Source organism: Choloepus didactylus, chromosome 2 (genome assembly GCF_015220235.1).
Source record: "Choloepus didactylus isolate mChoDid1 chromosome 2, mChoDid1.pri, whole genome shotgun sequence".
Classification (NCBI taxonomy): domain Eukaryota; kingdom Metazoa; phylum Chordata; class Mammalia; order Pilosa; family Megalonychidae; genus Choloepus; species Choloepus didactylus.
Genome location: NC_051308.1, coordinates 214,255,840 through 214,281,119, shown reverse-complemented (window position 1 = coordinate 214,281,119; position 25,280 = coordinate 214,255,840). Strand labels below are relative to the sequence as shown.

The window sequence follows — 25,280 nt, the reverse complement described above, 5'->3', positions numbered from 1 at the left end:
CATGGGAAGAGAGGACAGAAAACTCCCCTCCCTTGAAGCCAAAGGGTTGCAGTTGGCCAACAGGGTCACAGGAGTGCACTTATGTCCACCTACAGCCAGGCAGGAGCTGCAGCCGTGTCCCAGCACTATTAGCCATGTGTGCCCATGCCAGGCCCAAGACTTCCCTACCACAGGCCATCATCAAATCACAGGGTTGCACACTCGGCTGGACCTGTGATACCAATCAGAGATGGAGCACAAAGCAGCACACCCACCAGGCAGGCATACAATTAAATAGTATGTTTAATCATTTCACAACAGACAGTAATGCAGTAGTATAAATTACAAAGTTTTTTAAAAAGTCCCCAAAGGTCCTGTTCCTCAACACGCAGATTACCATGGTTGAGGAAACAGTGACGGGGCAGAGGGATTCAGGAAGTCTCTGTGCTGAGGAGTTAAAGGTCTTTCCAATTCCAGGTTGCCTTGTGAGCAGCTAAGAGCCCTACAAGGAGTTGCTGCACACGCACGCTCTAACACACACACATGCAAGGGACACAGGGAAGAGACGGCAGAGAGACGACCACAGTGGGGAAAACACATACATGCACTCTCAAGCCACAACATTCCAGTCTGTTTGTGGCTGTCTCCTGTGGGGACGGAATGGTGGCCTAAGCCCTGAAGCAGCAAGTGCTGGTCAGAGGGAAATGGAGGGAGGGAGTCTGGGTCCAGCTGGGTTACTCTGACAAACAGCCCCAGCAGCTAGGAGGGGCCCATGGCCCCTGCAGCTCCTGTCCTCCATCCCTGAAACAGCCAGTCCTCCCATAATCTTGGGCCAGATGGGATGAAGTGGAGCTCCAGTGCTGAAGAGGACCAGAAAGTGCTTCTGTTCTACTTCCCAGTTTCAGTGGTGAGAAGAGGATGCCACTTCCTCTTGGCCTAGTGAGAGAGCTAACTCCATCCCAGAGAAGGACAACAAACAACATACTGTGATCAAGCTCCTGGTGCCAAGAGGCTGGTGGTGCTTGGTTCTGTGCCCCGGGTGGCAGGGAGTGTGAGGCCTCAGAAGGACTCCCGGGCCACAGCCAGGCCTTGCCATGCAGGCTGTCTCCTAGCAGCAACACTGCTAACGGAGCTGGAGAGGAGGCCAGGAGCTGGCTGTGTACACTCTGGGGGCAGGGGACGGGTTTGCAAAAAAAGAAAGCCCTGAGGTGGGGGTATTTTGGGGGCCTATCAGACAGGTTTAAGAGGAAACCTCTTCATTCACAGCTTTGTTTAGGGGTTCCTGGAGAATGTCTTCTGGATTCAAGTACCAGCAGTTCTGCTTGAGGGTGTTAGGGTGGAAAGACCAGCAGATGCTGGGAGAACAGCTGCCCACAAATTTGGGAGGTATGAGAACCCAGCCTGACAGTGCTCTGGGCCCTGGCACTGCCCACCCCCTACCCTGAGGAGACCGACCATGGAGCTACAAGATCTCCTCCCGTGGGCTCCTGGCCTTAAGCGGGGTCTGCCCGTTGGGCACAGAGCCATTCTGACCATGCAGGAGTTTGCCCTTCTCTCGGTCTGGCCACATGAAGATGGCATCATCGCTGTCCAGCTCCGACTCAGAGTGCATCAGGCTGCTGCTCAGCACTGGGCCTTTCTGTTTGATGCCTGCAAGGGAGACAGGAGCCCCGGCATGAGGAGCAAAACCTTCCCAGCCTGACGAGGGACAAAGGGACAGGGAAAGTTATGGTCCCCTCTCTCGGCAGGAGGGGCAGATGGGAATGATGCTTCCTGTGACCTTCCATCCTGATTGGCTGGAATGGTCAAGTAAGGAAGGTCACAGCCAGAGTACAAACTGGAGACCAACAGACCTGGGTTCCAGTGCTGGTTCACCTACTCACTAACTGTTTGCCCTTGGCCATGTTACTTCACCTCTTAGTCTCAGTTTCCCCATCAGCAAAATGGGCACAATAGTAGTATCTACCCCACAGGATTGTGGTTTGGGAATAATAAACACCCCATAAAAGCAAGGACTTTTATTTCTTTTATTTACAGTTTATCTCTAACACTCGGAACAGTGCTTGGCACATAGTGCATGCCTCGTAAATATTTGTTGGATGGATGGATAGACATGAAAAAGGTAATGTGCCTAGTATATAGTGAAAGTTCAGTGAATATTAGTGGTGTAGAGATTTTTAAAGTGGGGGAGATAAGGATTTGAAGTGAGCTGGGCTAGGTTTGCAGCCAGAGTAAAAGGACAGTGGAGATCAGAGACCTGCCTCATCACTGTCTCTAACACTGGGCACCAATCTTCAGTATCTATTAACTTTGCTTAGTGCCACCCAATGATATTCTCTTTTCCTTCCCTTTTAAATTTTGAACTTTAATTGTCTCCCTTTATGAACAGTTGGAATTAGATGGGAGGCAGAAAAGCCCAATGAACTCAAGCAACAGAGAAAGAGTTTTTAACTGTGCCCTGGCTCAGCATGGATGCCTAGTACTTCGCAGAGTTCCTGACATAGTGACCCTCCATGACCTCGTTTGCACTGGCTGGACCAAATGGATCCTGTAGGTGGGAGAGCACATGTGAGGCTCTGAGAAGTCACTCCTGTTGGGAGTGTCTCAATTGAGATGGGGAGTTTCAAAGACAATCTCAAGCAGTCAGCAGACAGAAAACATAAATCAAAGGCCTGTATGAAGCATCTGAGGTCAGAAAAGATGCCCGAGATTCTGCAAGCCATTGTGATCACCTTCCCTAATTATCTCCAAGGCCATGACAGTAGAATGTGGTCTAGGAAGAGCTTTAGAGCTGGTCCTATCCAACAGCAGCCCTGTGACTGGTGTAAAATACTACCTCAGAAAGCAAAAGGCAAGCTGGGACAGCAAGACTAGAAGTGGAAATTACCAACAGGGAGACAGGAACTGCCGCTGCCCTTTCTCCTTTCTTACAAAGGTGATCAGTCAGGTGAGGTGTTTTGTTTGAACCAGGCAGCACCAGCTCCCTCTAACCCTCATCATCCAACAACCACTCTCCCCCTTGTCCCACCCAGATCTCGAAAAAACACTGAACGAGTTTCTGACATGATCCTCGGTCATTCTGCCCCTTCCTGGCCAGCCGAGACTTAAGGTGGGCATGACCTAGGCTGTGGGCATCTGTATCTTGACTATGTCTGTCCGCATCATCAACCACCTGCAGACCTTACCAATCTGGTGCTTCATCTCTGCTGTGTACTCTGCATCTCAGAAAAGGAGCTAACTCGGCCTTGTCCTTCTCCAAGGTACAGTTCTCAATACATGATTTGGAACAGCCACTCCCCTCCCACTTCTCATGAAGGCAGAGCAGCAGAGCCAGAGAAGAGTACTGGCATCCTGGGCTTCTCCAGTGCAGTGGGGGACGGTGGTCAATAGAAGAACCAAGCCCTATTCTGCCCCTATAGATGAAACACCCTCTCTGTGTCCTCTGGGGACTTTCCCCTCTTAGTGCCCATTCACAGCTTCCTTTTTTCCCCATAGTTGCCAGGAAAAGGAGCCCAACGGAGAGAGATGTTCCTGGCCTCAGGGTATAGAGCACTGGCCCAAAGTCCTGCCACCACTAGGCTTTCTCTTCTGCTCTGCTTGAAGAACTACATGAACTTTACCCACTAAAAAATACAAGCTGGAAAACTAGTACCAAAAGCAATGAAAGCTGAACACACACATACCCTATGACCCAGCAATTCCATTCCTAGGTCACAACTAACAGAAATCAATACATATGTCCACCAAAAGACATGAACAAGAATGTCCACAGCAGTAATCTTCATAATAGGCAAAGAAGGAAATAATTCAGTTCCCAACAACAGTATAACTGATTAATAAATATAGTATAAAATCCACAGCAAACTACTGGAGCTAATAAATTCAACAGTGGTGGGATTCAAGATCAACACCCCAAAATCAGTACTGTTTCTAAACACTAGTAATAAACAATCTAAAGAGGAAATCAAGAAAAAATTCCATTTATAATGGCAACTAAAAGAATCAAATATTGCAGACATAAAGGACTTATACATGGAAAAATATAACACATTGCTAAAATAAAAAAGATCCAAATAACTGGAAGGACATTCTGTGTTCATGGGTTGGAAGAATAAATATTGTCAAGATGCCAATTCTACCCAAAGCAGTTTACAGACTCAACGCAATCTGAATCAAAATTTCAAAAGCCTTCTCTGGAGAAATGGAAAAGTCAATCATCAAATTTATATGGAAGGGGCCCTGAATAGCCAAAACCATCTATAAAAAGAAGAGCAAGGTTGGAGGACTCAACATTTCTTGATTTTAAAACTTACTATAAAGGTACAGTACACAAAACACTATGGTATGGGCACAAGGACAGACATATAGACTTACAGAATGAAACTGAAAGTACCAAAATAAATCCTTATATCTATGGCCAGTGGATTTTTGACCAGGGTACCAAGTCCACTCAATGGGGAAAGAACAGTCTCTTCCATAAATGGATATCCATATGCCAAAGAATGGAGGTGGATCCCTACCAGACTCCACATACCAATGTTAACTCAAAATGGGTCAAAAACCCAAATATAATAACCAAAACTATAAAACTCCTAGAAGAAAACACAAGGAAGCATCTTCAGGACCTTGTGTTAGGCAATAGTTTCTTAGACTTTACACCAAAAGCAAAAGCAGTAAAAGAAAAAAATAGGTAGTGAGACTCCATCAAGGTTAAAAATGTGCATCAAAGGACTTCATCATTAAAGTAAAAAGACAACCTACTGAATGGTAGAAAATATTTGGAAACCACGTATCCAATAACAGATTAATATCCAGAATATATAGACAAATTCTACAACGCAAATACAAAGAGACAACCCAATTTAAAAAAAGAGCAAAAGCGTTACTACAAAGGAGAGGCTAAACCTGCTTATAATCGTGCCTAAGAGTCTCCCCGAGTGCCTCAGATGTGGCTCTCTCTCTAGCTAAGCCAACTCAGCAAGTGAATTCACTGCCCTCCCCATTACGTGGGACCTGACCTCCCCAGGGTATAAATCTCCCTGGCAATGCAAGATATGACTCCCAGGGATGAGTCTGGACCCGGCATCATGGGATTGAGAACATCTTCCTGATCAAAAGGGGGATGTGAAATGAAACAAAATCAAGTTTCACTGGCTGAGAGATTTCAAGTGGAGTCAAGAGGTCACTCTGGTGGACATTCTTAGACACCATATAGATACCCCTTTTTAGGTTTTAATGTATTAGAATAGCTAGAAGTAAATACCTGAAACTATCAAACTGCAACCCAGTAGCCTTGACTCTTGAAGATGATTCTATAACAATGTAGTTTATTAAGGGTGACAGTGTGATTGTGAAAACCTCGTGGATCGCACTCCCTTTATCCAGTGTATGGATGGATGAGTAGAAACATGGGGACAAAAACTAAATGAAAAATAGGGTGGGATGGGAAGGGATGATTTGGGTGTTCTTTTTTCTTTTATTTTTTATTCGAATATTAGTCTTATTTCTGGTGTAAGGAGAACTTTCAGAAGTAGATTGGGGTGATGAATGCACAACTACATGATGGTACTATGAACAGTTGATTGTATACCATGGATGACTGTACGGTATGTGAATATATCTCAAAGCTGAATTTAATTTTTTAAAAATGAGCAAAAGACATGAATAGACATTTCTTCAAAGAAGATATACAAATGGCCAATAAGCATATGAAAAAATGCTCAACATCATTAGCCATTTGGGAAATGCAAATCAAAACCACAATGAGCTACCATTTTATACCCACTGGAATGGCTGCTATTTAAAAAAAAAGGAAAATAAATGTTAGAGAGGATGTAGAGAAATAGGAACATTCATTCATTGTTGGTAGAAATGTAAAATGATGCAGCCGCTGTGGAAAACAATTTAGTGATTTCTCAGAAATAGAATTAACATATCACCCAGCAATCCCATTTCTAGGTATATGCCCAGAAGAATTGAAAGCAGGGACTCAAACAGATATTTGTACACCAGTGTTCATAATGGGCATTATTCACAATTGCCAAAAGATGGAAGCAACCCAAGGGTCCATCAGCTGATGAATGGATAAACAAAATGTGGTAAAGACATACAGTGGAATATTATTCAGCCATAAAAAAGGAATGAAATTCTGATACATACAACAACATGATGAACCTTAAAAGCATCAAATTGAGTGGAACAAGCCATTCACAAAGGACAACTATTGTTTTATCTCATTAATATGAAATAATTAGAATAAGCAAATTCATAAAGTCATAAACTAGAATACAGGTTACCAGGGTCTGGGGTGGGGACAGAGAATGATAAATTAATACTTAATTGGTACAGAGTTTCTGTCAGGGTTGATGGAAAGTTTTGTTAATGAATGGTGGCAGTGGTATCAGAACACGGTGAATGTATAATCAACACCACTGAATTTATATTTGAATGTGATTAAGGGGGAAATTTTAAGTTATACTATGTTATTGGAATAAAAATTGAAAATGAAAATCCATAGGATTGTACAACACAAACAGTGAACCCTAATGTAAACTATGGACTATAGTGAATAGTATAATTATAATAATATTTTTTCATCAGTTATAATTAATGCAAAGTGTTAATACTAGGGGGATATATGGGAACTCTGCATTTTCCGCATGACTTTTCTATAAACCTATAACTTCTCTAATAAAAAATACATATATATTGTATATTCATAAAATTGAAGTTATAAAGCAAAGAAATTGAACATATTATTGCTCAACATAACTACATATATGAATCTCATAAATGTAATGTTGAGTGAAAGGAGCCAAACACAATGATTCCATTTATATAAACTACTCTGAGATATTAGAACTGTAGGGTAGAGGAGGGTTGGGGGTTAGTGACTTGAAAGAAGCATCAAAAGGGGGCTTATGGGGGCTGGTTACATGGGCATGTTCACTTGTGAAAACCCATCAAGCTATACTTGAGATTTCCTATACATATTAGGTTGAGACACATAAAATTGCCATTTTTATAAGTCAAAAAAGTCAAATATCAAGTATTTCATATGTTCTACTAATATACTTCAATAGATAGTTTTGAAAAAAAAAATCCATAGAATAGCAAAACAAAACAAAAAACACATGCTGCTGAATGTGAACCATGTCTCTGATCCTAAGTGGCTGGAAGTGACCTCCCAAGGATGGGCCTTCTGCCATGCTCTGCCTGGTGACATCTCTACAAAGCTCCACACGTGAGGACCATCTGATTTCTACAGTTACTCCTCATCCTGAGCTGAACTGCCTCCCAGAAAACAGTGTAGGGTTTGGCTTAACTCCACAGATGTCATTTTTCCTCGCCACATGCCCCACTAAATTTACTCTTTTTCCAGCTCATCTTCTTCAGTTCCATACCTCATATGACATGGTCTTGAGTCCTCATCCTACTAGTGACTCTGCTCTAGGTTGGACCTGATAATCCCCAGAGCTCAGAATAAGAGCCATTCTTCTAGTATGGCCAGACCCACACCAAAACCAAGAGGACTCATAGCACTGTCCACAAGAGAAGGCCCTGCCAACCCTCATCGAGTCTCACAACGATGATTTTAGTTACTTAGATGCAACTGGTCGGTCTTTGTTGTTTTCCCTTCCCCATTTCTCCCTATGAAGTCTGCTGTAGGAGGAGGCGGGGCAAGATGGCAGACTGGTGAGCTGTATGTTTTAGTTACTCCTCCAGGAAAGTAGGTAGAAAGCCAGGAACTGCGTGGACTGGACACCACAGAGCAATCTGACTTTGGGCATACTTCATACAACACTCACGAAAACATGGAACTGCTGAGATCAGCGAAATCTGTAAGTTTTTGCGGCCAGGGGACCCGCACCCCTCCCTGCCAGGCTCAGTCCCGGGGGAGGAGGGGCTGTCAGCTCCAGGAAGGAGAAGGGAGAACTGCAGTGGCAGCCCTTATCGGAAATTCATTCTACTGATTCAAACTCCAACCATAGATAGACTGAGACCAGACACCAGAGAATCTGAGAGCAGCCAGCCCAGCAGAGAGGAGACAGGCATAGAAAAAAAACAACACGAAAAACTCCAAAATAAAAGCGGAGGATTTTTGGAGTTCTGGTGAACATAGAAAGGGGAAGGGCCCTGAGGCGCATATGCAAATCCTGAAGAAAAGCTGATCTCTCTGCCCTGTGGACCTTTCCTTAATGGCCCTGGTTGCTTTCTCTCTTAGCATTTCAATAACCCATTAGATCTCTGAGGAGGGCCCGTTTTTTTTGTTTGTTTGTTTGTTTGTTTGTTTGTTTTTTAATCCTTTTTTCTTTTTCTAAAACAATTACTCTAAGAAGCCCAATACAGAAAGCTTCAAAGACTTGCTATTTGGGCAGGTCAAGTCAAGAGCAGAACTAGGAGAGCTCTGAGACAAAACGCAATAATCCAGTGGCTGAGAAAATTCACTAAACACCACAACTTCCCAAGAAAAGGGGGGTGTCCGCTCACAGCCATCATCCTGGTGGACAGGAAACACTCCTGCCCATCACCAGCCCCATAGCCCAGAACTGCCCCAGACAACCCAGTGTGACGGAAGTGCTTCACATAACAGGCACACACCACAAAACGGGGCGTGGACATTAGCCTTCCCTGCAACCTCAGCTGATTGTCCCAGAGTTGGGAAGGTAGAGCAGTGTGAATTAACAAAGCCCCATTCAGTCATCATTTCAGCAGACTGGGAGCCTCCCTACACAGCCCAGCAGCCCAGAACTGCCCTGGGGGGACGGCACTCACCTGTGACATAGCACAGTCATCCCTCAACAGAGGACCCGGGGTGCACAGCCTGGAAGAGGGGCCCACTTGCAAGTCTCAGGAGCCATACGCCAATACCAAGGACTTGTGGGTCAGTGGCAGAGACAAACTGTGGCAGGACTGAACTGAAGGATTAGACTATTGCAGCAGCTTTAAAACTCTAGGATCACCAGGGAGATTTGATTGTTAGAGCCACCCCCCCCTCCCTGACTGCCCAGTAACACGCCCCATATACAGGGCAGGCAACACCAACTACACACGCAAGCTTGGTACACCAATTGGACCCCACAAGACTCACTCCCCCACTCACCAAAAAGGCTAAGCAGGGGAGAACTGGCTTGTGGAGAACAGGTGGCTCGTGGACGCCACCTGCTGGTTAGTTAGAGAAAGTGTACTCCACGAAGCTGTAGATCTGATAAATTAGAGATAAGGACTTCAATTGGTCTACAAATCCTAAAAGAACCCTATCAAGTTCAGCAAATGCCATGAGGCCAAAAACAACAGAAAATTATAAAGCATATGAAAAAACCAGACGATATGGATAACCCAAGCCCAAGCACCCAAATCAAAAGACCAGAAGAGACACAGCACCTAGAGCAACTACTCAAAGAACTAAAGATGAACAATGAGACCATAGTACGGGATATAAAGGAAATCAAGAAGACCCTAGAAGAGCATAAAGAAGACATTGCAAGACTAAATAAAAAAACGGATGATCTTATGGAAATTAAAGAAACTGTTGACCAAATTAAAAAGATTCTGGACACTCATAGTACAAGACTAGAGGAAGTTGAACAACGAATCAGTGACCTCGAAGATGACAGAATGGAAAATGAAAGCATAAAAGAAAGAATGGGGAAAAAAATTGAAAAAATCAAAATGGACCTCAGGGATATGATAGATAATATGAAACGTCCAAATATAAGACTCATTGGTGTCCCAGAAGGGGAAGAAAAGGGTAAAGGTCTAGGAAGAGTATTAAAAGAAATTGTTGGGGAAAACTTCCCAAATCTTCTAAACAACATAAATACACAAATCATAAATGCTCAGCGAACTCCAAATAGAATAAATCCAAATAAACCCACTCCGAGACATATACTGATCACACTATCAAACACAGAAGAGAAGGAGCAAGTTCTGAAAGCAGCAAGAGAAAAGCAATTCACCACATACAAAGGAAACAGCATAAGACTAAGTAGTGACTACTCAGCAGCCACCATGGAGGCGAGAAGGCAGTGGCACGATATATTTAAAATTCTGAGTGAGAAAAATTTCCAGCCAAGAATACTTTATCCAGCAAAGCTCTCCTTCAAATTTGAGGGAGAGCTTAAATTTTTCACAGACAAACAAATGCTGAGAGAATTTGCTAACAAGAGACCTGCCCTACTGGAGATACTCAAGGGAGCCCTACAGACAGAGAAACAAAGAAAGGACAGAGAGACTTGGAGAAAGGTTCAGTACTAAAGAGATTCAGTATGGGTACAATAAAGGATATTAATAGACAGAGGGGAAAAATATGACAAACATAAACCAAAGGATAAGATGGCTGATTCAAGAAATGCCTTCACAGTTATAACGTTGAATGTAAATGGATTAAACTCCCCAATTAAAAGATATAGATTCGCAGAATGGATAAAAAAAAATGAACCATCAATATGTTGCATACAAGAGACTCATCTTAGACACAGGGACACAAAAAAACTGAAAGTGAAAGGATGGAAAAAAATATTTCATGCAAGCTACAGCCAAAAGAAAGCAGGTGTAGCAATATTAATCTCAGATAAAATAGACTTCAAATGCAGGGATGTTTTGAGAGACAAAGAAGGCCACTACATACTAATAAAAGGGGCAATTCAGCAAGAAGAAATAACAATCGTAAATGTCTATGCACCCAACCAAGGTGCCACAAAATACATGAGAGAAACACTGGCAAAACTAAAGGAAGCAATTGATGTTTCCACAATAATTGTGAGAGACTTCAACACATCACTCTCTCCTATAGATAGATCAACCAGACAGAAGACCAATAAGGAAATTGAAAACCTAAACAATCTGATAAATGAATTAGATTTAACAGACATATACAGGACATTACATCCCAAATCACCAGGATACACATACTTTTCTAGTGCTCATGGAACTTTCTCCAGAACAGATCATATGCTGGGACATAAAACAAGCCTCAATAAATTTAAAAAGATTGAAATTATTCAAAGCACATTCTCTGACCACAATGGAATACAATTAGAAGTCAATAACCATCAGAGACTTAGAAAATTCACAAATACCTGGAGGTTAAACAACACACTCCTAAACAATCAGTGGGTTAAAGAAGAAATAGCAAGAGAAATTGCTAAATATATAGAGACGAATGAAAATGAGAACACAACATACCAAAACCTATGGGATGCAGCAAAAGCAGTGCTAAGGGGGAAATTTATAGCACTAAACGCATATATTAAAAAGGAAGAAAGAGCCAAAATCAAAGAACTAATGGATCAACTGAAGAAGCTAGAAAGTGAACAGCAAACCAATCCTAAACCAAGTACAAGAAAAGAAATAACAAGGATTAAAGCAGAAATAAATGACATAGAGAACAAAAAAACAATAGAGAGGATAAATATCACCAAAAGTTGGTTCTTTGAGAAGATCAACAAGATTGAGAAGCCCCTAGCTAGACTGACAAAATCAAAAAGAGAGAAGACCCATATAAACAAAATAATGAATGAAAAAGGTGACATAACTGCAGATCCTGAAGAAATTAAAAAAATTATAAGAGGATACTATGAACAACTGTATGGCAACAAACTGGATAATGTAGAGGAAATGGACAATTTCCTGGAAACATATGAACAACCTCGACTGACCAGAGAAGAAATAGAAGACCTCAACCAACCCATCACAAGCAAAGAGATCCAATCAGTCATCAAAAATCTTCCCACAAATAAATGCCCAGGGCCAGATGGCTTCACAGGGGAATTCTACCAAACTTTCCAGAAAGAACTGACACCAATCTTACTCAAACTCTTTCAAAACATTGAAGAAAATGGAACACTACCTAACTCATTTTATGAAGCTAACATCAATCTAATACCAAAACCAGGCAAAGATGTTACAAAAAAGGAAAACTACCGGCCAATCTCCCTAATGAATATAGATGCAAAAATCCTCAACAAAATACTTGCAAATCGAATCCAAAGACACATTTAAAAAATCATACACCATGACCAAGTGGGGTTTATTCCAGGCATGCAACGATGGTTCAACATAAGAAAATCAATCAATGTATTAGAACACATTAACAGGTCAAAAGGGAAAAATCAATTGATCATCTCAATAGATGCTGAAAAAGCATTTGACAAAATCCAACATCCCTTTTTGATAAAAACACTTCAAAAGGTAGGAATTGAAGGAAACTTCCTCAACAAGATAAAGAGCATATATGAAAAACCCACAGCCAGCATAGTACTCAATGGTGAGAGACTGAAAGCCTTCCCTCTAAGATCAGGAACAAGACAAGGATGCCCGCTGTCACCACTGTTATTCAACATTGTGCTGGAAGTGCTAGCCAGGGCAATCCGGCAAGACAAAGAAATAAAAGGCATCCAAATTGGAAAAGAAGAAGTAAAACTGTCATTGTTTGCAGATGATATGATCTTATATCTAGAAAACCCTGAGAAATCGACAATACAGCTACTAGAGCTAATAAACAAATTTAGCAAAGTAGCGGGATACAAGGTTAATGCACATAAGTCAGTAATGTTTCTATATGCTAGAAATGAACAAACTGAAGAGACACTCAAGAAAAAGATACCATTTTCAATAGCAACTAAAAAAATCAAGTACCTAGGAATAAACTTAACCAAAGATGTAAAAGACCTATACAAAGAAAACTACATAACTCTACTAAAAGAAATAGAAGGGGACCTTAAAAGATGGAAAAATATTCCATGTTCATGGATAGGAAGGCTAAATGTCATTAAGATGTCAATTCTACCCAAACTCATCTACAGATTCAATGCAATCCCAATCAAAATTCCAACAACCTACTTTGCAGACTTGGAAAAGCTAGTTATTAAATTTATTTGGAAAGGGAAGATGCCTCGAATTGCTAAAGACACTCTAAAAAAGAAAAACGAAGTGGGAGGACTTACACTCCCTGACTTTGAAGCTTATTATAAAGCCACAGTTGCCAAAACAGCATGGTACTGGCACAAAGATAGACATATAGATCAATGGAATCGAATTGAGACATATAGATCAATGGAATCGAATTGAGAATTCGGAGACAGACCCTCAGATCTATGGCCGACTCATCTTTGATAAGGCCCCTAAAGTCACTGAACTGAGTCATAATGGTCTTTTCAACAAATGGGGCTGGGAGAGTTGGATATCCATATCCAAAAGAATGAAAGAGGACCCCTACCTCACCCCCTACACAAAAATTAACTCAAAATGGACAAAAGATCTCAATATAAAAGAAAGTACCATAAAACTCCTAGAAGATAATGTAGGAAAACATCTTCAAGACCTTGTATTAGGCGGCCACTTCCTAGACTTTACACCCAAAGCACAAGCAACAAAAGAGAAAATAGATAAATGGGAACTCCTCAAGCTTAGAAGTTTCTGCACCTCAAAGGAATTTCTCAAAAAGGTAAAGAGGCAGCCAACTCAATGGGAAAAAATTTTTGGAAACCATGTATCTGACAAAAGACTGATATCTTGCATATATAAAGAAATCCTACAACTCAATGACAATAGTACAGTCGGCCCAATTATAAAATGGGCAAAAGATATGAAAAGACAGTTCTCTGAAGAGGAAATACAAATGGCCAAGAAACACATGAAAAAATGTTCAGCTTCACTAGCTATTAGAGAGATGCAAATTAAGACCACAATGAGATACCATCTAACACCAATTAGAATGGCTGCCATTAAACAAACAGGAAACTACAAATGCTGGAGGGGATGTGGAGAAATTGGAACTCTTATTCACTGTTGGTGGGACTGTATAATGGTTCAGCCACTCTGGAAGTCAGTCTGGCAGTTCCTTAGAAAACTAGATATAGAGTTACCATTCGATCCAGCGATTGCACTTCTCGGTATATACCCGGAAGGTCGGAAAGCAGTGACACGAACAGATATAAGCAGTGACACGAACAGATATCTGCACGCCAATGTTCATAGCAGCATTATTCACAATTGCCAAAAGATGGAAACAACCCAAATGTCCTTCAACAGATGAGTGGATAAATAAAATGTGGTATATACACACGATGGAATACTACGCGGCAGTAAGAAGGAACGATCTCGTGAAACATATGACAACACGGATGAACCTTGAGGACATAATGCTAAGCGAAATAAGCCAGGCACAAAAAGAGAAATATTATATGCTACCACTAATGTGAACTTTGAAAAATGTAAAACAAATGGCTTATAATGTAGAATGTAGGGGAACTAGCAATAGAGAGCAATTAAGGAAGGGGGAACAATAATCCAAGAAGAACAGATAAGCTATTTAACATTCTGGGGATGCCCAGGAATGACTATGGTCTGTTAATTTCTGATGGATATAGTAGGAGCAAGTTCACAGAAATGTTGCTATATTAGGTAACTTTCTTGGGGTAAAGTAGGAACATGTTGGAAGTTAAGCAGTTATCTTAGGTTAGTTGTCTTTTTCTTACTCCCTTGTTATGGTCTCTTTGAAATGTTCTTTTATTGTATGTTTGTTTTCTTTTTAACTTTTTTTTCATACAGTTGATTTAAAAAAGAAGGGAAAGTTAAAAAAAAAAAAAAAAAAAAAAAAACAAGGAAAAAAAAAAGATGTAGTGCCCCCTTGAGGAGCCTGTGGAGAATGCAGGGGTATTCGCCTACCTCACCTCCATGGTTGCTAACATGACCACAGACACAGGGGACTGGTGGTTTGATGGGTTGGGCCCTCTACCACAGGTTTTACCCTTGGGAAGACGGTTGCTGCAAAGGAGAGGCTAGGCCTCCCTATGGTTGTGCCTAAGAGCCTCCTCCCGAATGCCTCTTTGTTGCTCAGATGTGGCCCTGTCTCTCTAGCTAAGCCAACTTGAAAGGTGAAATCACTGCCCTCCCCCCTACGTGTGATCAGACACCCAGGGGAGTGATCTCCCTGGCAACGTGGAATATGACTCCCGGGGAGGAATGTAGACCTGGCATCGTGGGACGGAGAACATCTTCTTGACCAAAAGGGGGATGTGAAAGGAAATGAAATAAGCTTCAGTGGCAGAGAGAATCCAAAAGGAGCCGAGAGGTCACTCTGGTGGGCACTCTTACGCACACTTTAGACAACCCTTTTTAGCTTCTAAAGAATTGGGGTAGCTGGTGGTGGATACCTGAAACTATCAAACTACAACCCAGAACCCATGAATCTCGAAGACAGTTGTATAAAAATGTAGCTTATGAGGGGTGACAAGGGGATTGGGAAAGCCATAAGGACCACACTCCACTTCGTCTAGTTTATGGATGGATGAGTAGAAAAATAGGGGAAGGAAACAAACAGACAAAGGTACCCAGTGTTCTTTTTTACTTCAATTGCTCTTTTTCACTCTAATTATTATTCTTGTTATTCTTGTGTGTGTGCTAATGAAGGTGTCAGGGATTGATTTGGGTGATGAATGTACAACTATGTAATGGTACTGTGAACAATCGAAAGTACGATTTGTTTTGTATGACTGCGTGGTATATGAATATATCTCAATAAAATGAAGATTAAAAAAAAAAGAAAAATAAAAGACATAATGCTGAGCAAAATAAGCCAGGCACAAAAAGAGAGATATTGTATGTTACCACTAATGTGAATTCTGTGAAAAATGTACAATGTTTTATACTGTAGAATGTAGGGGACCTAGAGATACCAATTAGTGGAGGGGGAATGATAATCTAATAAGAACAGATAAACTATGGAGGGTAATCTCAAGGTTATGGGAATGCTCAGGAATGATTATGGTTTGTAAACTTTCTTGGATATAGTAAGATCATGTTGGAAGCAATAGAGTTATTTTAGGTTTTTTTTTTCTCTTATTCCATTGTTTTCTTAGGGGTTGTTAATTTTCTTGGGGTATGGTAGGAACATGTTGGAAGCAATGTAGTTATTTTAGATTATTTGTTTTTCTTACTCCTCTGTTTGGACATGGTTTATTAATTTTCTTGGGGTATGGTAGGAACATATTGGAAGCAAAGTAGTTATTTTAGGTTATTTGTTTTCCTTAATCCATTGCTTTGTTTGAAATGTTGTGGGGTTTTTTTGGTTGTTGTTTGCCTGTTTGTTTTTAATTTTTTGATAAACAAAGTTAAAAAATTGAAAAAAAATCAGTAGAAAAATGGGAGTAAAAACTAAATGACAAATAGGGTGGGATGGCGGGATGGTTTGGGTATTCTCTTTTCACTTTTATTTTTTATTCTTATTCTGATTCTTTCTGATGTAAGGAAAATGTTCAGAAATAGATTGTGGTGATGAACGCATAACTATATGATCATACTGTGAACAGTTGATTGTATACCATGGATGACTGTATGGTTTATGAATATATTTCAATAAAACTGAATTAAAAAAAAAAAAAAAAAGACAAGTAAAAGCTAGACTTATGGATTTTTCTAAACCTCGGGAAGAGAGGCAGAAATTTGGAGCAAAATTCAGGATTTTGTTATTTTTGTTAAATTGTTATTGTCCTGGACTACAGATCTGTAACAGCCTAGTTTATTTAGTTGTTTTTCCCACTGATGAGAAAAAATTGTTTAAAAGTGGCAAGTTAAGAGAAGATTTATGTAACCCAGGTGTATAAAAACAATTGTATTGAGAGAACAAGAGAAATAAAAATATTTGTAACATAAAAAAAAAAAAAAAAAAAAAAAGAAGTCTGCTGTACTGAGATCAGGCTCCCTTCCAATTTCTCCTCTTCAGCTCATCACTTCCTGGTGCCATCACCATCTTTTCCTTCCCTCCTGTCTCAGAAGAGGTATCTTAACACCACAGAGCCCTTTCTCTCTTTCATCCCTCACTCCCTCCTTCCTGCTGGGACCTCAATCATCCAATGGCCCCCTATTTTCTACATCTCTGCCTGCAAATTTTCCTCCCTTTTGCTGTCATTCACATTCTACTCTAACTCTTTAGGTGACCAATAACTTCTCCAATGTCATCACCAGTTCTTACCCTTTGACCTCTGCAGCACTGAACACTGATAACCACTCTCCAGTGATTCTCCTCCTTCCACATGATGTTCCTTCTTGGGCTCTTCATTCCTGGACCTCTTCTTTTCTCCCTCAGTATTCTCCCCAGATGGGATGTGATCCCCTTTTCTGGTGCTTATCCACACCAGCATGTAGAAGATTCCTGTATCTATGTTTCCAGTCCAAACAGTTCTGCTGAGTTCAATTTAATTCATCTTCACTTAGCCAAACAGTCATTGCACTAGATGTCCCTAATTTGGTCAACAGCACTATCATTCTTTCTGTTAGGTTTGAAGTCAGTCTTTATCTTCCCATCCTTCCATCCCCAGTGACACACACTATTGGAGTCATCATCACTTCCTCCTTGGACCATTACAAAAATCTTCCTGCTGGCTCCCCTACCCATAATCTCTCCCCTTCAATCTAATACTATGTTGCCACCAGACTAATTTTCAAAAACCAGCCCTTCATAATAAATGCTTAACTCCTTAGGCTGATGTTCAAAACTGAACATCAAAATTTGCTAGTCAATGAGCTTTGCCTCATTTCCTCATTAATAACTGTCCTAAACCAAACACTTAATCTTCTCTAGCATTTCTTCTCCAGTCTCTTTCCCATTGCAAGGAATTGATACTACCCAATCCACCTAGATGCTCAAAGCAGAAGCCTGGGACTCATCTTTCACTCAGCCAGCATATCACTAATTTCATCAAGTCTCCCTCCAAAATGCACTTAGAATTTGTCCACCCCTTTCTATCTTATCATCTATTACCAGCGTACCCAGTTTCCTCTCACCCACTCTTTCCCCCTTTACCCAGCAGCCATAGATGTCTTTCTAAAATGTAAATCAAATCACACCACTCACTCTCTTAAAACTACTAGCGGTAGCTCCCCATTAAAAGGAAATCTGTAACTAGGTCCCTGCTCACTTCTCCAGCTGATGCTGTTCATTCCTTGTCCAGCATGTTGCCATCTTAACTGCTTCCTCCAGCAGGTGGACCTACACTGATTTTATTCCTTTTCCTGGAATATGCTATTTCCCAGTCTTTACCTGGGTAACTCCTACCCATCTTCCAGATCTCAACTTATATGTTATTCTTGACAAGACCTTTCATTATCACATTTTGTATATTTGTGAATTTGTGTATCTGTCTGATATAAGCTACATAAAAGCAGAGTCTATTTGGTTCACCACAACATAACCAGCATCTAGCACGGGGCCTGACAGTGGTCTCAATTCATATTTACAGATGAATAAAATCCTTCCTTGCCCTCAAGGATTTCACTGACTGGTAAGGGACAGACAAATACATAGCTAATTATTAACAGAGAGAAAAATGCTCAAACAGACATGGGAGGAAAATGAGCACAGCTTTAAGTAGGCGGTTAAGGGGGGAATAAGAAGGAGCTTTCTGGATAGAGATGAAACAGCAGAACTTGTTCAGAAAAGAGACACATCAGAAAGGAGGAAGATGCCAGGAGAGCAAACTGCATAATTACAAACACAAAAGCCATTTCTACCAGACAAAAAAGTCTTATCTTCATTGTGCTGTAAATAGTTAAGTCAGTGAAGGATTTTAATGGGTGGGAAAACACTGTCAGAGTAACATGATCAAGACAACCCTGGTTGTGTGTGGAGGGTGGGTTTTTACCTCCAAGCCTTTATTCTCAGTATTACCCATACAGAATGCTCTGCCTCCACTTCCTGGGCTTAGTAGGGCTCATTTCAAGCCCTGCCTACCTCTAAGCACCACCCACAGTGTTCTCTACTAGAGAGAGAACACTTGGCACAGAACCCAGGCTGCCTATAAGCATTTATTTTCTTCTGACATGCCTTTTCTCCTTCACTAGACTGAAACTCCCTGAGGGCAGAGCCTGGGTCTTGTAACTTCCTGTAACTTCCCTTCAGCCTCCTCCTAACCAAAACTTTAAGTGTGAAAGGTATTTAATAAATACTTTGTAAAAATAGTTCTATTCCTGAGTGTTTATGTATAGCTTTACATAGAGTTCAGCTCTCATAAACAAATAACTCCTGTCCTGTGGTATTCATGATGAAATACAAACCTCTCATTAAGTGACCCAAGCCCAGGGAGGAATGGAGGCCAACTACCTGCCTGAACTCTCCTAGCACCATTACTGTAAGTCAGCTTAGTGCTTCAGCAATAGGAAATTCTTCCAGTAAGAGGTACCTGACAAATGAGCCTAATGCACCTAGAGCCAGCAGAGAAGCTGCCTCCTGCCTGCTCTAAGACAATGATGGAAGCTGTGGATCTGCCAAATAATGGAAAGAAGAAGATGGGAGGGAACGGCTGGCTGAAAAGAAGGTAAGCTGGCAGACACTGGTTTCAGTCTCATTTCTGCCTCACCTTGTTGTCTGTCCAGAAAGGACAGAGAACAAGATCCCTGATCCTAACTCCATGGGGTAGCTTGAAAAGCTGAATTCCAGGCAGTAAACCTGAGGGGAATGTGTAGGGAAAGGAAAGCAAGAGGCTTAGCCTCTCTGCAGAGTGAAAGGACTACTGAGAAGGAAACCCTGGAACCAGAGCTTGTCCAGTGTATAGCTTCTGCCAACTCTAGGCACATTCAACCCTCAGCTTTGATCAGGCAAGAGGGCAAAATGCTTTTCCAGCACCAACAAATAGCTGTTAGCAACACATTCAGGAGGTGACTTGTGATGGTGGCTCTTTGTGGGAAGACTGCACAAACCCAGACATCCCCAGCTCCCAGGGCCACTACCTGCTCGGAAGGTTGGCTTCAGTTCCAGGCTTTCCTGATCAGTGGCATCCAAGATCTTGTACTTGCTTTTCCTCTTGGGTTTTCCTTTTTGCCTGAAAAACACAACCCCCATCTCTGCTCAGGAAAGAGGCTCTGGGTGAGTTCAGGTAGCCAACGCAGACACACACATGGGGCCTGTCCTGGAGGAGCTGCTTAATGGGAGAGGAGAGGAGGAAAGAATTATACCAACAAAGTTAACAGTGGCTCTCTTAGGGCAGTGGCAATTTTTTTTAATTATTTTAATTTTCTATATGAGGTTATATTACAGGTTGAACTCCAGCTCTGCCACTTATTGTGTGTCCTCAGACAGGTGATGTAACTTTCCTGAGCCTAAGTTTACTTATCTGTAAGATGGAAAAGGGCTGCTATGAATATTAAAAATATTACCTATAAAATGTTAGCCTGGTGCTTGGCACACAGTAAACAGAGAAATCACACATAATATTAATAATGAAAAACATAATAGACATAACCATTAAATATTATGACTAGATAGGACGACTCAAGTGAAAAAAAACCCAGAACATCTTAATCATGACTAACCTAAATCTACAATTATGTGAAAACATATATACACACAAATCCCAACTAGAAAGGAAGGTATAAAAATTAAGAATGCAGGTGTTAAGGTGGTGAGACTAAGGTATGCATGTGAAGTATTAAGGACACACCCCTTAGAGACTTGATCCAGGCCTACCCCCCAGACCCCTCACCACACCACATGGCTGCCATGTTTCCCAGGTTGCAAATCACTGAGGTGGCAGCCACTTTACTGATGGAGTGTGCTTCTGCCCTTAGGAGTGTTAGAGGGCAAGGAAAGCCTTTCTGTGCATGGTTTGTGTGGGCCAAACCACTAACAGAGTGACCAAGGAGGAGGAAGAAAGCCAAGACTCTGCAGCATCCTTCCCCGTGAAAGGTGCTAAATACCTATCTACTGAATGACTACATGACTGGAAGGTCAAATGAATTTCAAAGGAGAATCCATCTTACCTCTTACAACAACAGATCATAGTCCAGGACAGGATTCCCAAGGCAACCACAATGAGAAAGGAAGCAATGATAACATATAACACACTCCACTCTGCCAAGAAAAACAAAATGGTGAGGGCTGTGAAGATAGATGTCAGGAGGTAGGTCTGGGCTGTCCATGGCTTCACTCTGTAGAAAAGAAATCCCCAAGGGCTTCCAAGACAGGTGACATTGAGGTCAGCTAAAGTTTTAAACCTGCTGAATTGTCCCTGCTTTCTAGTTCCTGCTCCAGGAATGCTCTAAGACCCTGGGGCAGTGGGGCTGGCTGTAAGGAGCTTTAACAGAGGGAAATGGAGGGCATAGAAACCTGAGGTCTTCCATTAGGCTATAGCATGTAGGCACTCCAAAAGACAAGAGGCCTTGCAGTGGGTCTGATTTGGACTGCAATTTGCCGTTGGTATGATTTAAGCTTGGTTATTTTACATGAAGCTTCAGAGCTTGTCTCAAACCTTGAGCAACTGTAGAGGAAGGAAGTAAAAGTCCTCTGCAAATAGAAAATACACAAAGTTCTCTCCTTGCCTGCTCATCAGCCTCGGAAACACCAACACCCACCCACTCAACTCTGAACCACATTCAGCACTAAATCAGCCGGCACAGTGCCAAGCAGAACACTCACCACAGTTGCTGTCTCCATCCCTCAGCTGCACCTTGATGAAATTCTCCATCCAAAAAGGGTCACAGATACAGCGTTTGGTGAATGAATCACAGTGGCCATGGTCAGAACAGTTCAGCTGACATGCTGATGGTAGCAGGAGAGATAAGAGTTCACAAGAATCAGACCCAGTGGGGACACCCAGCATCCAGTGCCCATGAAGAATGCTAAAGCACCCACTGCTCAATGCTCTGTAGTGAAATTTCTTGGCAATCTGACAGCCTGGGCATATTGCCCACAATAATCATCATGGTTGGATAAAACTGGCACAATTAGAAAGGCCATGGGAAGACAGTTCCAGTCTGTCTTCACTGCTGTTATCTCTATCTCAGCAATTAATCTTTTATGTCCTGTGGACCCCCTTCTCAGAATAACTTAATTGCAAAAGTAAAATACATAGCACCCTAAAGGTAAGTAATTATGTTGAAGATGTTTTTGAAATATTTAAGAACACAAATTTCTGAAATGATATATGTGTCTTTATTAAAGCATTAAGTAACAAGACCAAGAAGTGGGCCTAATAGCTATTACAATTTTGAGGTAGTGATGAGTAAAAATATTTCATCATGTAATGTGATATTAAATTATCTGTGACTTCTAGTGCCTCAAAGTCACAGGTTCTGTTAATACCGCTATAGTTTGTTGCCTACCTTCATAATTGAGGGAAATAATAAATTTCAGTTAGAGGTTATAAAGAAGTAACTTTTTCCCATTCAAGCTCACAGCCACCCTGAATGCTATCTCAGGGGCCTGTGGACCCCACATTAAGAACCCCTGAAATGAGTCAGGACTTTTTCATGCTAATGGCAGTAGATGAAAGTGAGTACCTCCATGTTCCAGGAAAAAAAGGGGATAAAGGCCAAAGACAGCAGATACCAACAGGTGAGCCAAGGGCACTGGGCAGTTCTTGCTCCCACTTCCTGGAATTACTCACTGACAGTATTGATTTCCAGGGCTCCAAATATCAGGAAGTCTGCCTTTTGCTTCCGCAACTCACTCTTGAGCATCGCTGCCACCTCATGGCCTTTGAAGATCTGGTGAGGAGGCTCGTTTTGAACAAAAAATACCATCTTGGTGCTGCAGAGATACGCAACAGTATGAATGCACTGACATGATTAACAATGACATCTACCATTTACTAAGCACCTTTTGTTTGTGCCAGAACTGTGCTAAGTGTTATATGCATTTTCTTACAAGCCAATGAGAAAGCTCTTATCAGCATCACCCGTTTTATAAAGGACAACACTGGAGCTCAGAGGTTAAGTAACTTGTCCAAGGTCACACAGTTAATTTATGACAGAGCCAGATCCCAACTCTGTTATGTCTTATTCCGAAGTCTGTGCTTTTAAAAATGCTCTACGTTGTCCCAGCTAATATGAGGTCCCAATTCCAAATGGGTAACCAGAAGACAAGGAAAATGGGGATTTGGTTATGACCACATTCTTGCTATCAGCCTTTTTATAGCTAAGGTTGTGGTGCTGTTGGATTTGTGCCTGGGTTACTTGTAAGACAAACCAAAATGCTTTGTACAATGTAAATTGTTGGCCAGCATCAAAACATTATCCATAGGTCAGAACATAGCCATAGCTATTAAGTATCATTACTATGACAGCTACAAGAAAGACCCTACACAATGGTGTGGCTGATGTGACATTGTTATTCCATGCCCAGAATCTATCTGCTTTCTGATTGTCAATTTCTGTTCAAGTTAGACTGCATTGGGATTCATATCTAGGTAACATAAAATTCATTCTCTATGCCTTAGCCTAAATTTTTGGTAGGCTGCTTCTTGAGCTTCATGTTAGTCTCATAAACCAAACCTTCCCAATCAGTGGGTCACACTGGGTTATAGATGTGCCCAAAGATACTGATCTTCTCTGCCTGCAGCGTGGCTAGGTGCAACCTGGCTCCTGTATAAGTAGCCTTGTCGATTTAACCTAAAGTGCCGAATAACTGGTTTCATTTTCTCTGTGTGGCATGACATAAAAGTTTGGGAAGCACTCTCATAGACACTTGAAAAACTTGCTGCACAATGAGGCTGACAATGGGGCATAAAGTCCAGAGTAAAGAAACAAACATTTGCCATAAAAGACTTATGGTCCATTTCTCATATTTCTCCCCCTCAGGTACCTAATCGATGCTTACAGTTTTGATTTCTGTCTATATACCAATAACCCTCAAATCCTTATTTTTCCTCCCCAAATTTCTCCTGAGTAGCCAATCTAGAGTTGCAAAATGTGTATTAGAAAATCTAGCTCCAATCTTCCGCAGATACCTCAAATTCAGCATCTCAAAATAAACTCATAATAATGATTAATTGAGCACTATGCATTAGGGACTATACAAACATTATCTTATAAGATCTGAATAACAATTATATAAATAGGTACTAGAATTTTTACAGGTAAGAAAACAGGTTCAGAGAGGTTAAGTAACTTGCCTGCTGTCACAGAGCTACCAGTAGAGCAGGGCTCAGAGGCCAGGTCTGTCTGGTGTAAGGCCTATGCTCTTTCCTACCATAATATACTGTCTCTCTCTAGTCCTCACCCTTCTCCTCCTCCTCAATTCCTCAACTAAATTAATCCAGCCACCATCCGAGTCAGAAACCCAGAGACACTGTCAATGCACCTCTCTTCCTCATCCCCTCTATGAAGTGATGGTGAGTCTGTGGTCTGGCCCTTCAACAATGCTCTTACCAGCACTCTCACAATGTCTTTCTGTTGCTCCTGCCCAGCTAATGCCTACCAGCTTGGATCAATCCAAGCAGCCACTTTCACAGTCCCACTCCCAATCACGTTTTTAGTCATGCTATCTCTGACCCAGTGAAGCCTGATTGCATATTAGATTCACCAGAGGAGCTTTTAAATTTTAGGTGTCCTTCAACAGATGAGTGGATAAATAAAATGTGGTATATACACACGATGGAATATTATGCGGCAGTAAGAAGGAACGATGTCGTGAAAAATATGACAACATGGATGAACCTTGAAGACATAATGCTGAGCGAAATAAAGCAGACACAAAAAGAGAAATGTTATATGCTACCACTCATGTGAACATTGAAAAATTGTAAAATAAATGGTTTATAATGTAGAATGTAGGGCAACTAGTGATAGCAATTAATGAAGGGGGAACGATAACCCAATAAGAACAGATAAGCTATCGTGGGTAAATTTAATGTTCTCAGAATGCCCAGGAGTGACTATGGTTTGTTAATTTCTGGTGAGTATGGTAGGAACAAGTTCACAGAAATGTTGCTATATTAGGTTATTTTCTTGGGGTAGAGTAGGAACATGTTGGAAGTAAAGTAGCTATTTTAGGTTAGTTGTCTTTTTCTTACTCCCTTGTTATGGTTTGTTTAGAATGTTATTTTATTGTATTTAAAAAAAATTTTTTTTGATATAGTTAATAGTTAATTTTTAAAAAAATAGTTAATTAAAAAACAAAAACAAAAACAATGAAAAAATATGCAGAGCACCCCTGAGGAGCTGGAGGAGAATGCAGAGATGTTGGGCTTCCCCACCTCGATGGTTGCTGATGTGCTCACAGACATTGGGGACTGGTGGTTTTATGGGCCAAACCCTCTACCGCAGGACTTATCCGTGGGAAGACTGTTACTGCAAAGGAGAGGCTAGGCCTGCCTAAAATTGTGCCTAAGAGTCTCCTCCTGAATGCCTCTTTGTTGCTCAGATGTGGCCCTCTCTCTCTAGCTAAGCCAACTTGGCAGGTGAAATCACTGCCCTCCCCGCTATGTGGGATCTGACACCCAGGGACGTAAATCTCCCTGCAACGTGGGATATGACTCCCGGGAGGAATCTAGACCTGGCGTCCTGGGATGGAGAACATCTTCTTG

The 25,280-nt window shown here is 41.4% G+C and overlaps 1 protein-coding gene across 3 annotated transcripts in view; it reads right to left on the bottom strand.

The window, feature by feature from the left end:
• Positions 1 to 264: 264 nt before the first annotated feature.
• The window catches only part of KIAA0319L (KIAA0319 like), a 138,013-nt gene continuing 112,997 nt past the window's right edge, over positions 265 to 25,280 (bottom strand). For all 3 annotated transcript variants that reach the window (XM_037827751.1, XM_037827749.1, XM_037827750.1), the window contains exons 17-21: positions 22,362 to 22,504; positions 21,392 to 21,514; positions 20,737 to 20,827; positions 19,708 to 19,799; positions 265 to 1,629 (exon numbers count right to left, since the gene is read on the bottom strand). In XM_037827751.1, the coding sequence (XP_037683679.1) occupies positions 1,442 to 1,629; positions 19,708 to 19,799; positions 20,737 to 20,827; positions 21,392 to 21,514; positions 22,362 to 22,504 (637 nt within the window). In that variant the 3' untranslated portion in view covers positions 265 to 1,441. The remainder of the gene's footprint in view (positions 1,630 to 19,707; positions 19,800 to 20,736; positions 20,828 to 21,391; positions 21,515 to 22,361; positions 22,505 to 25,280) is intronic.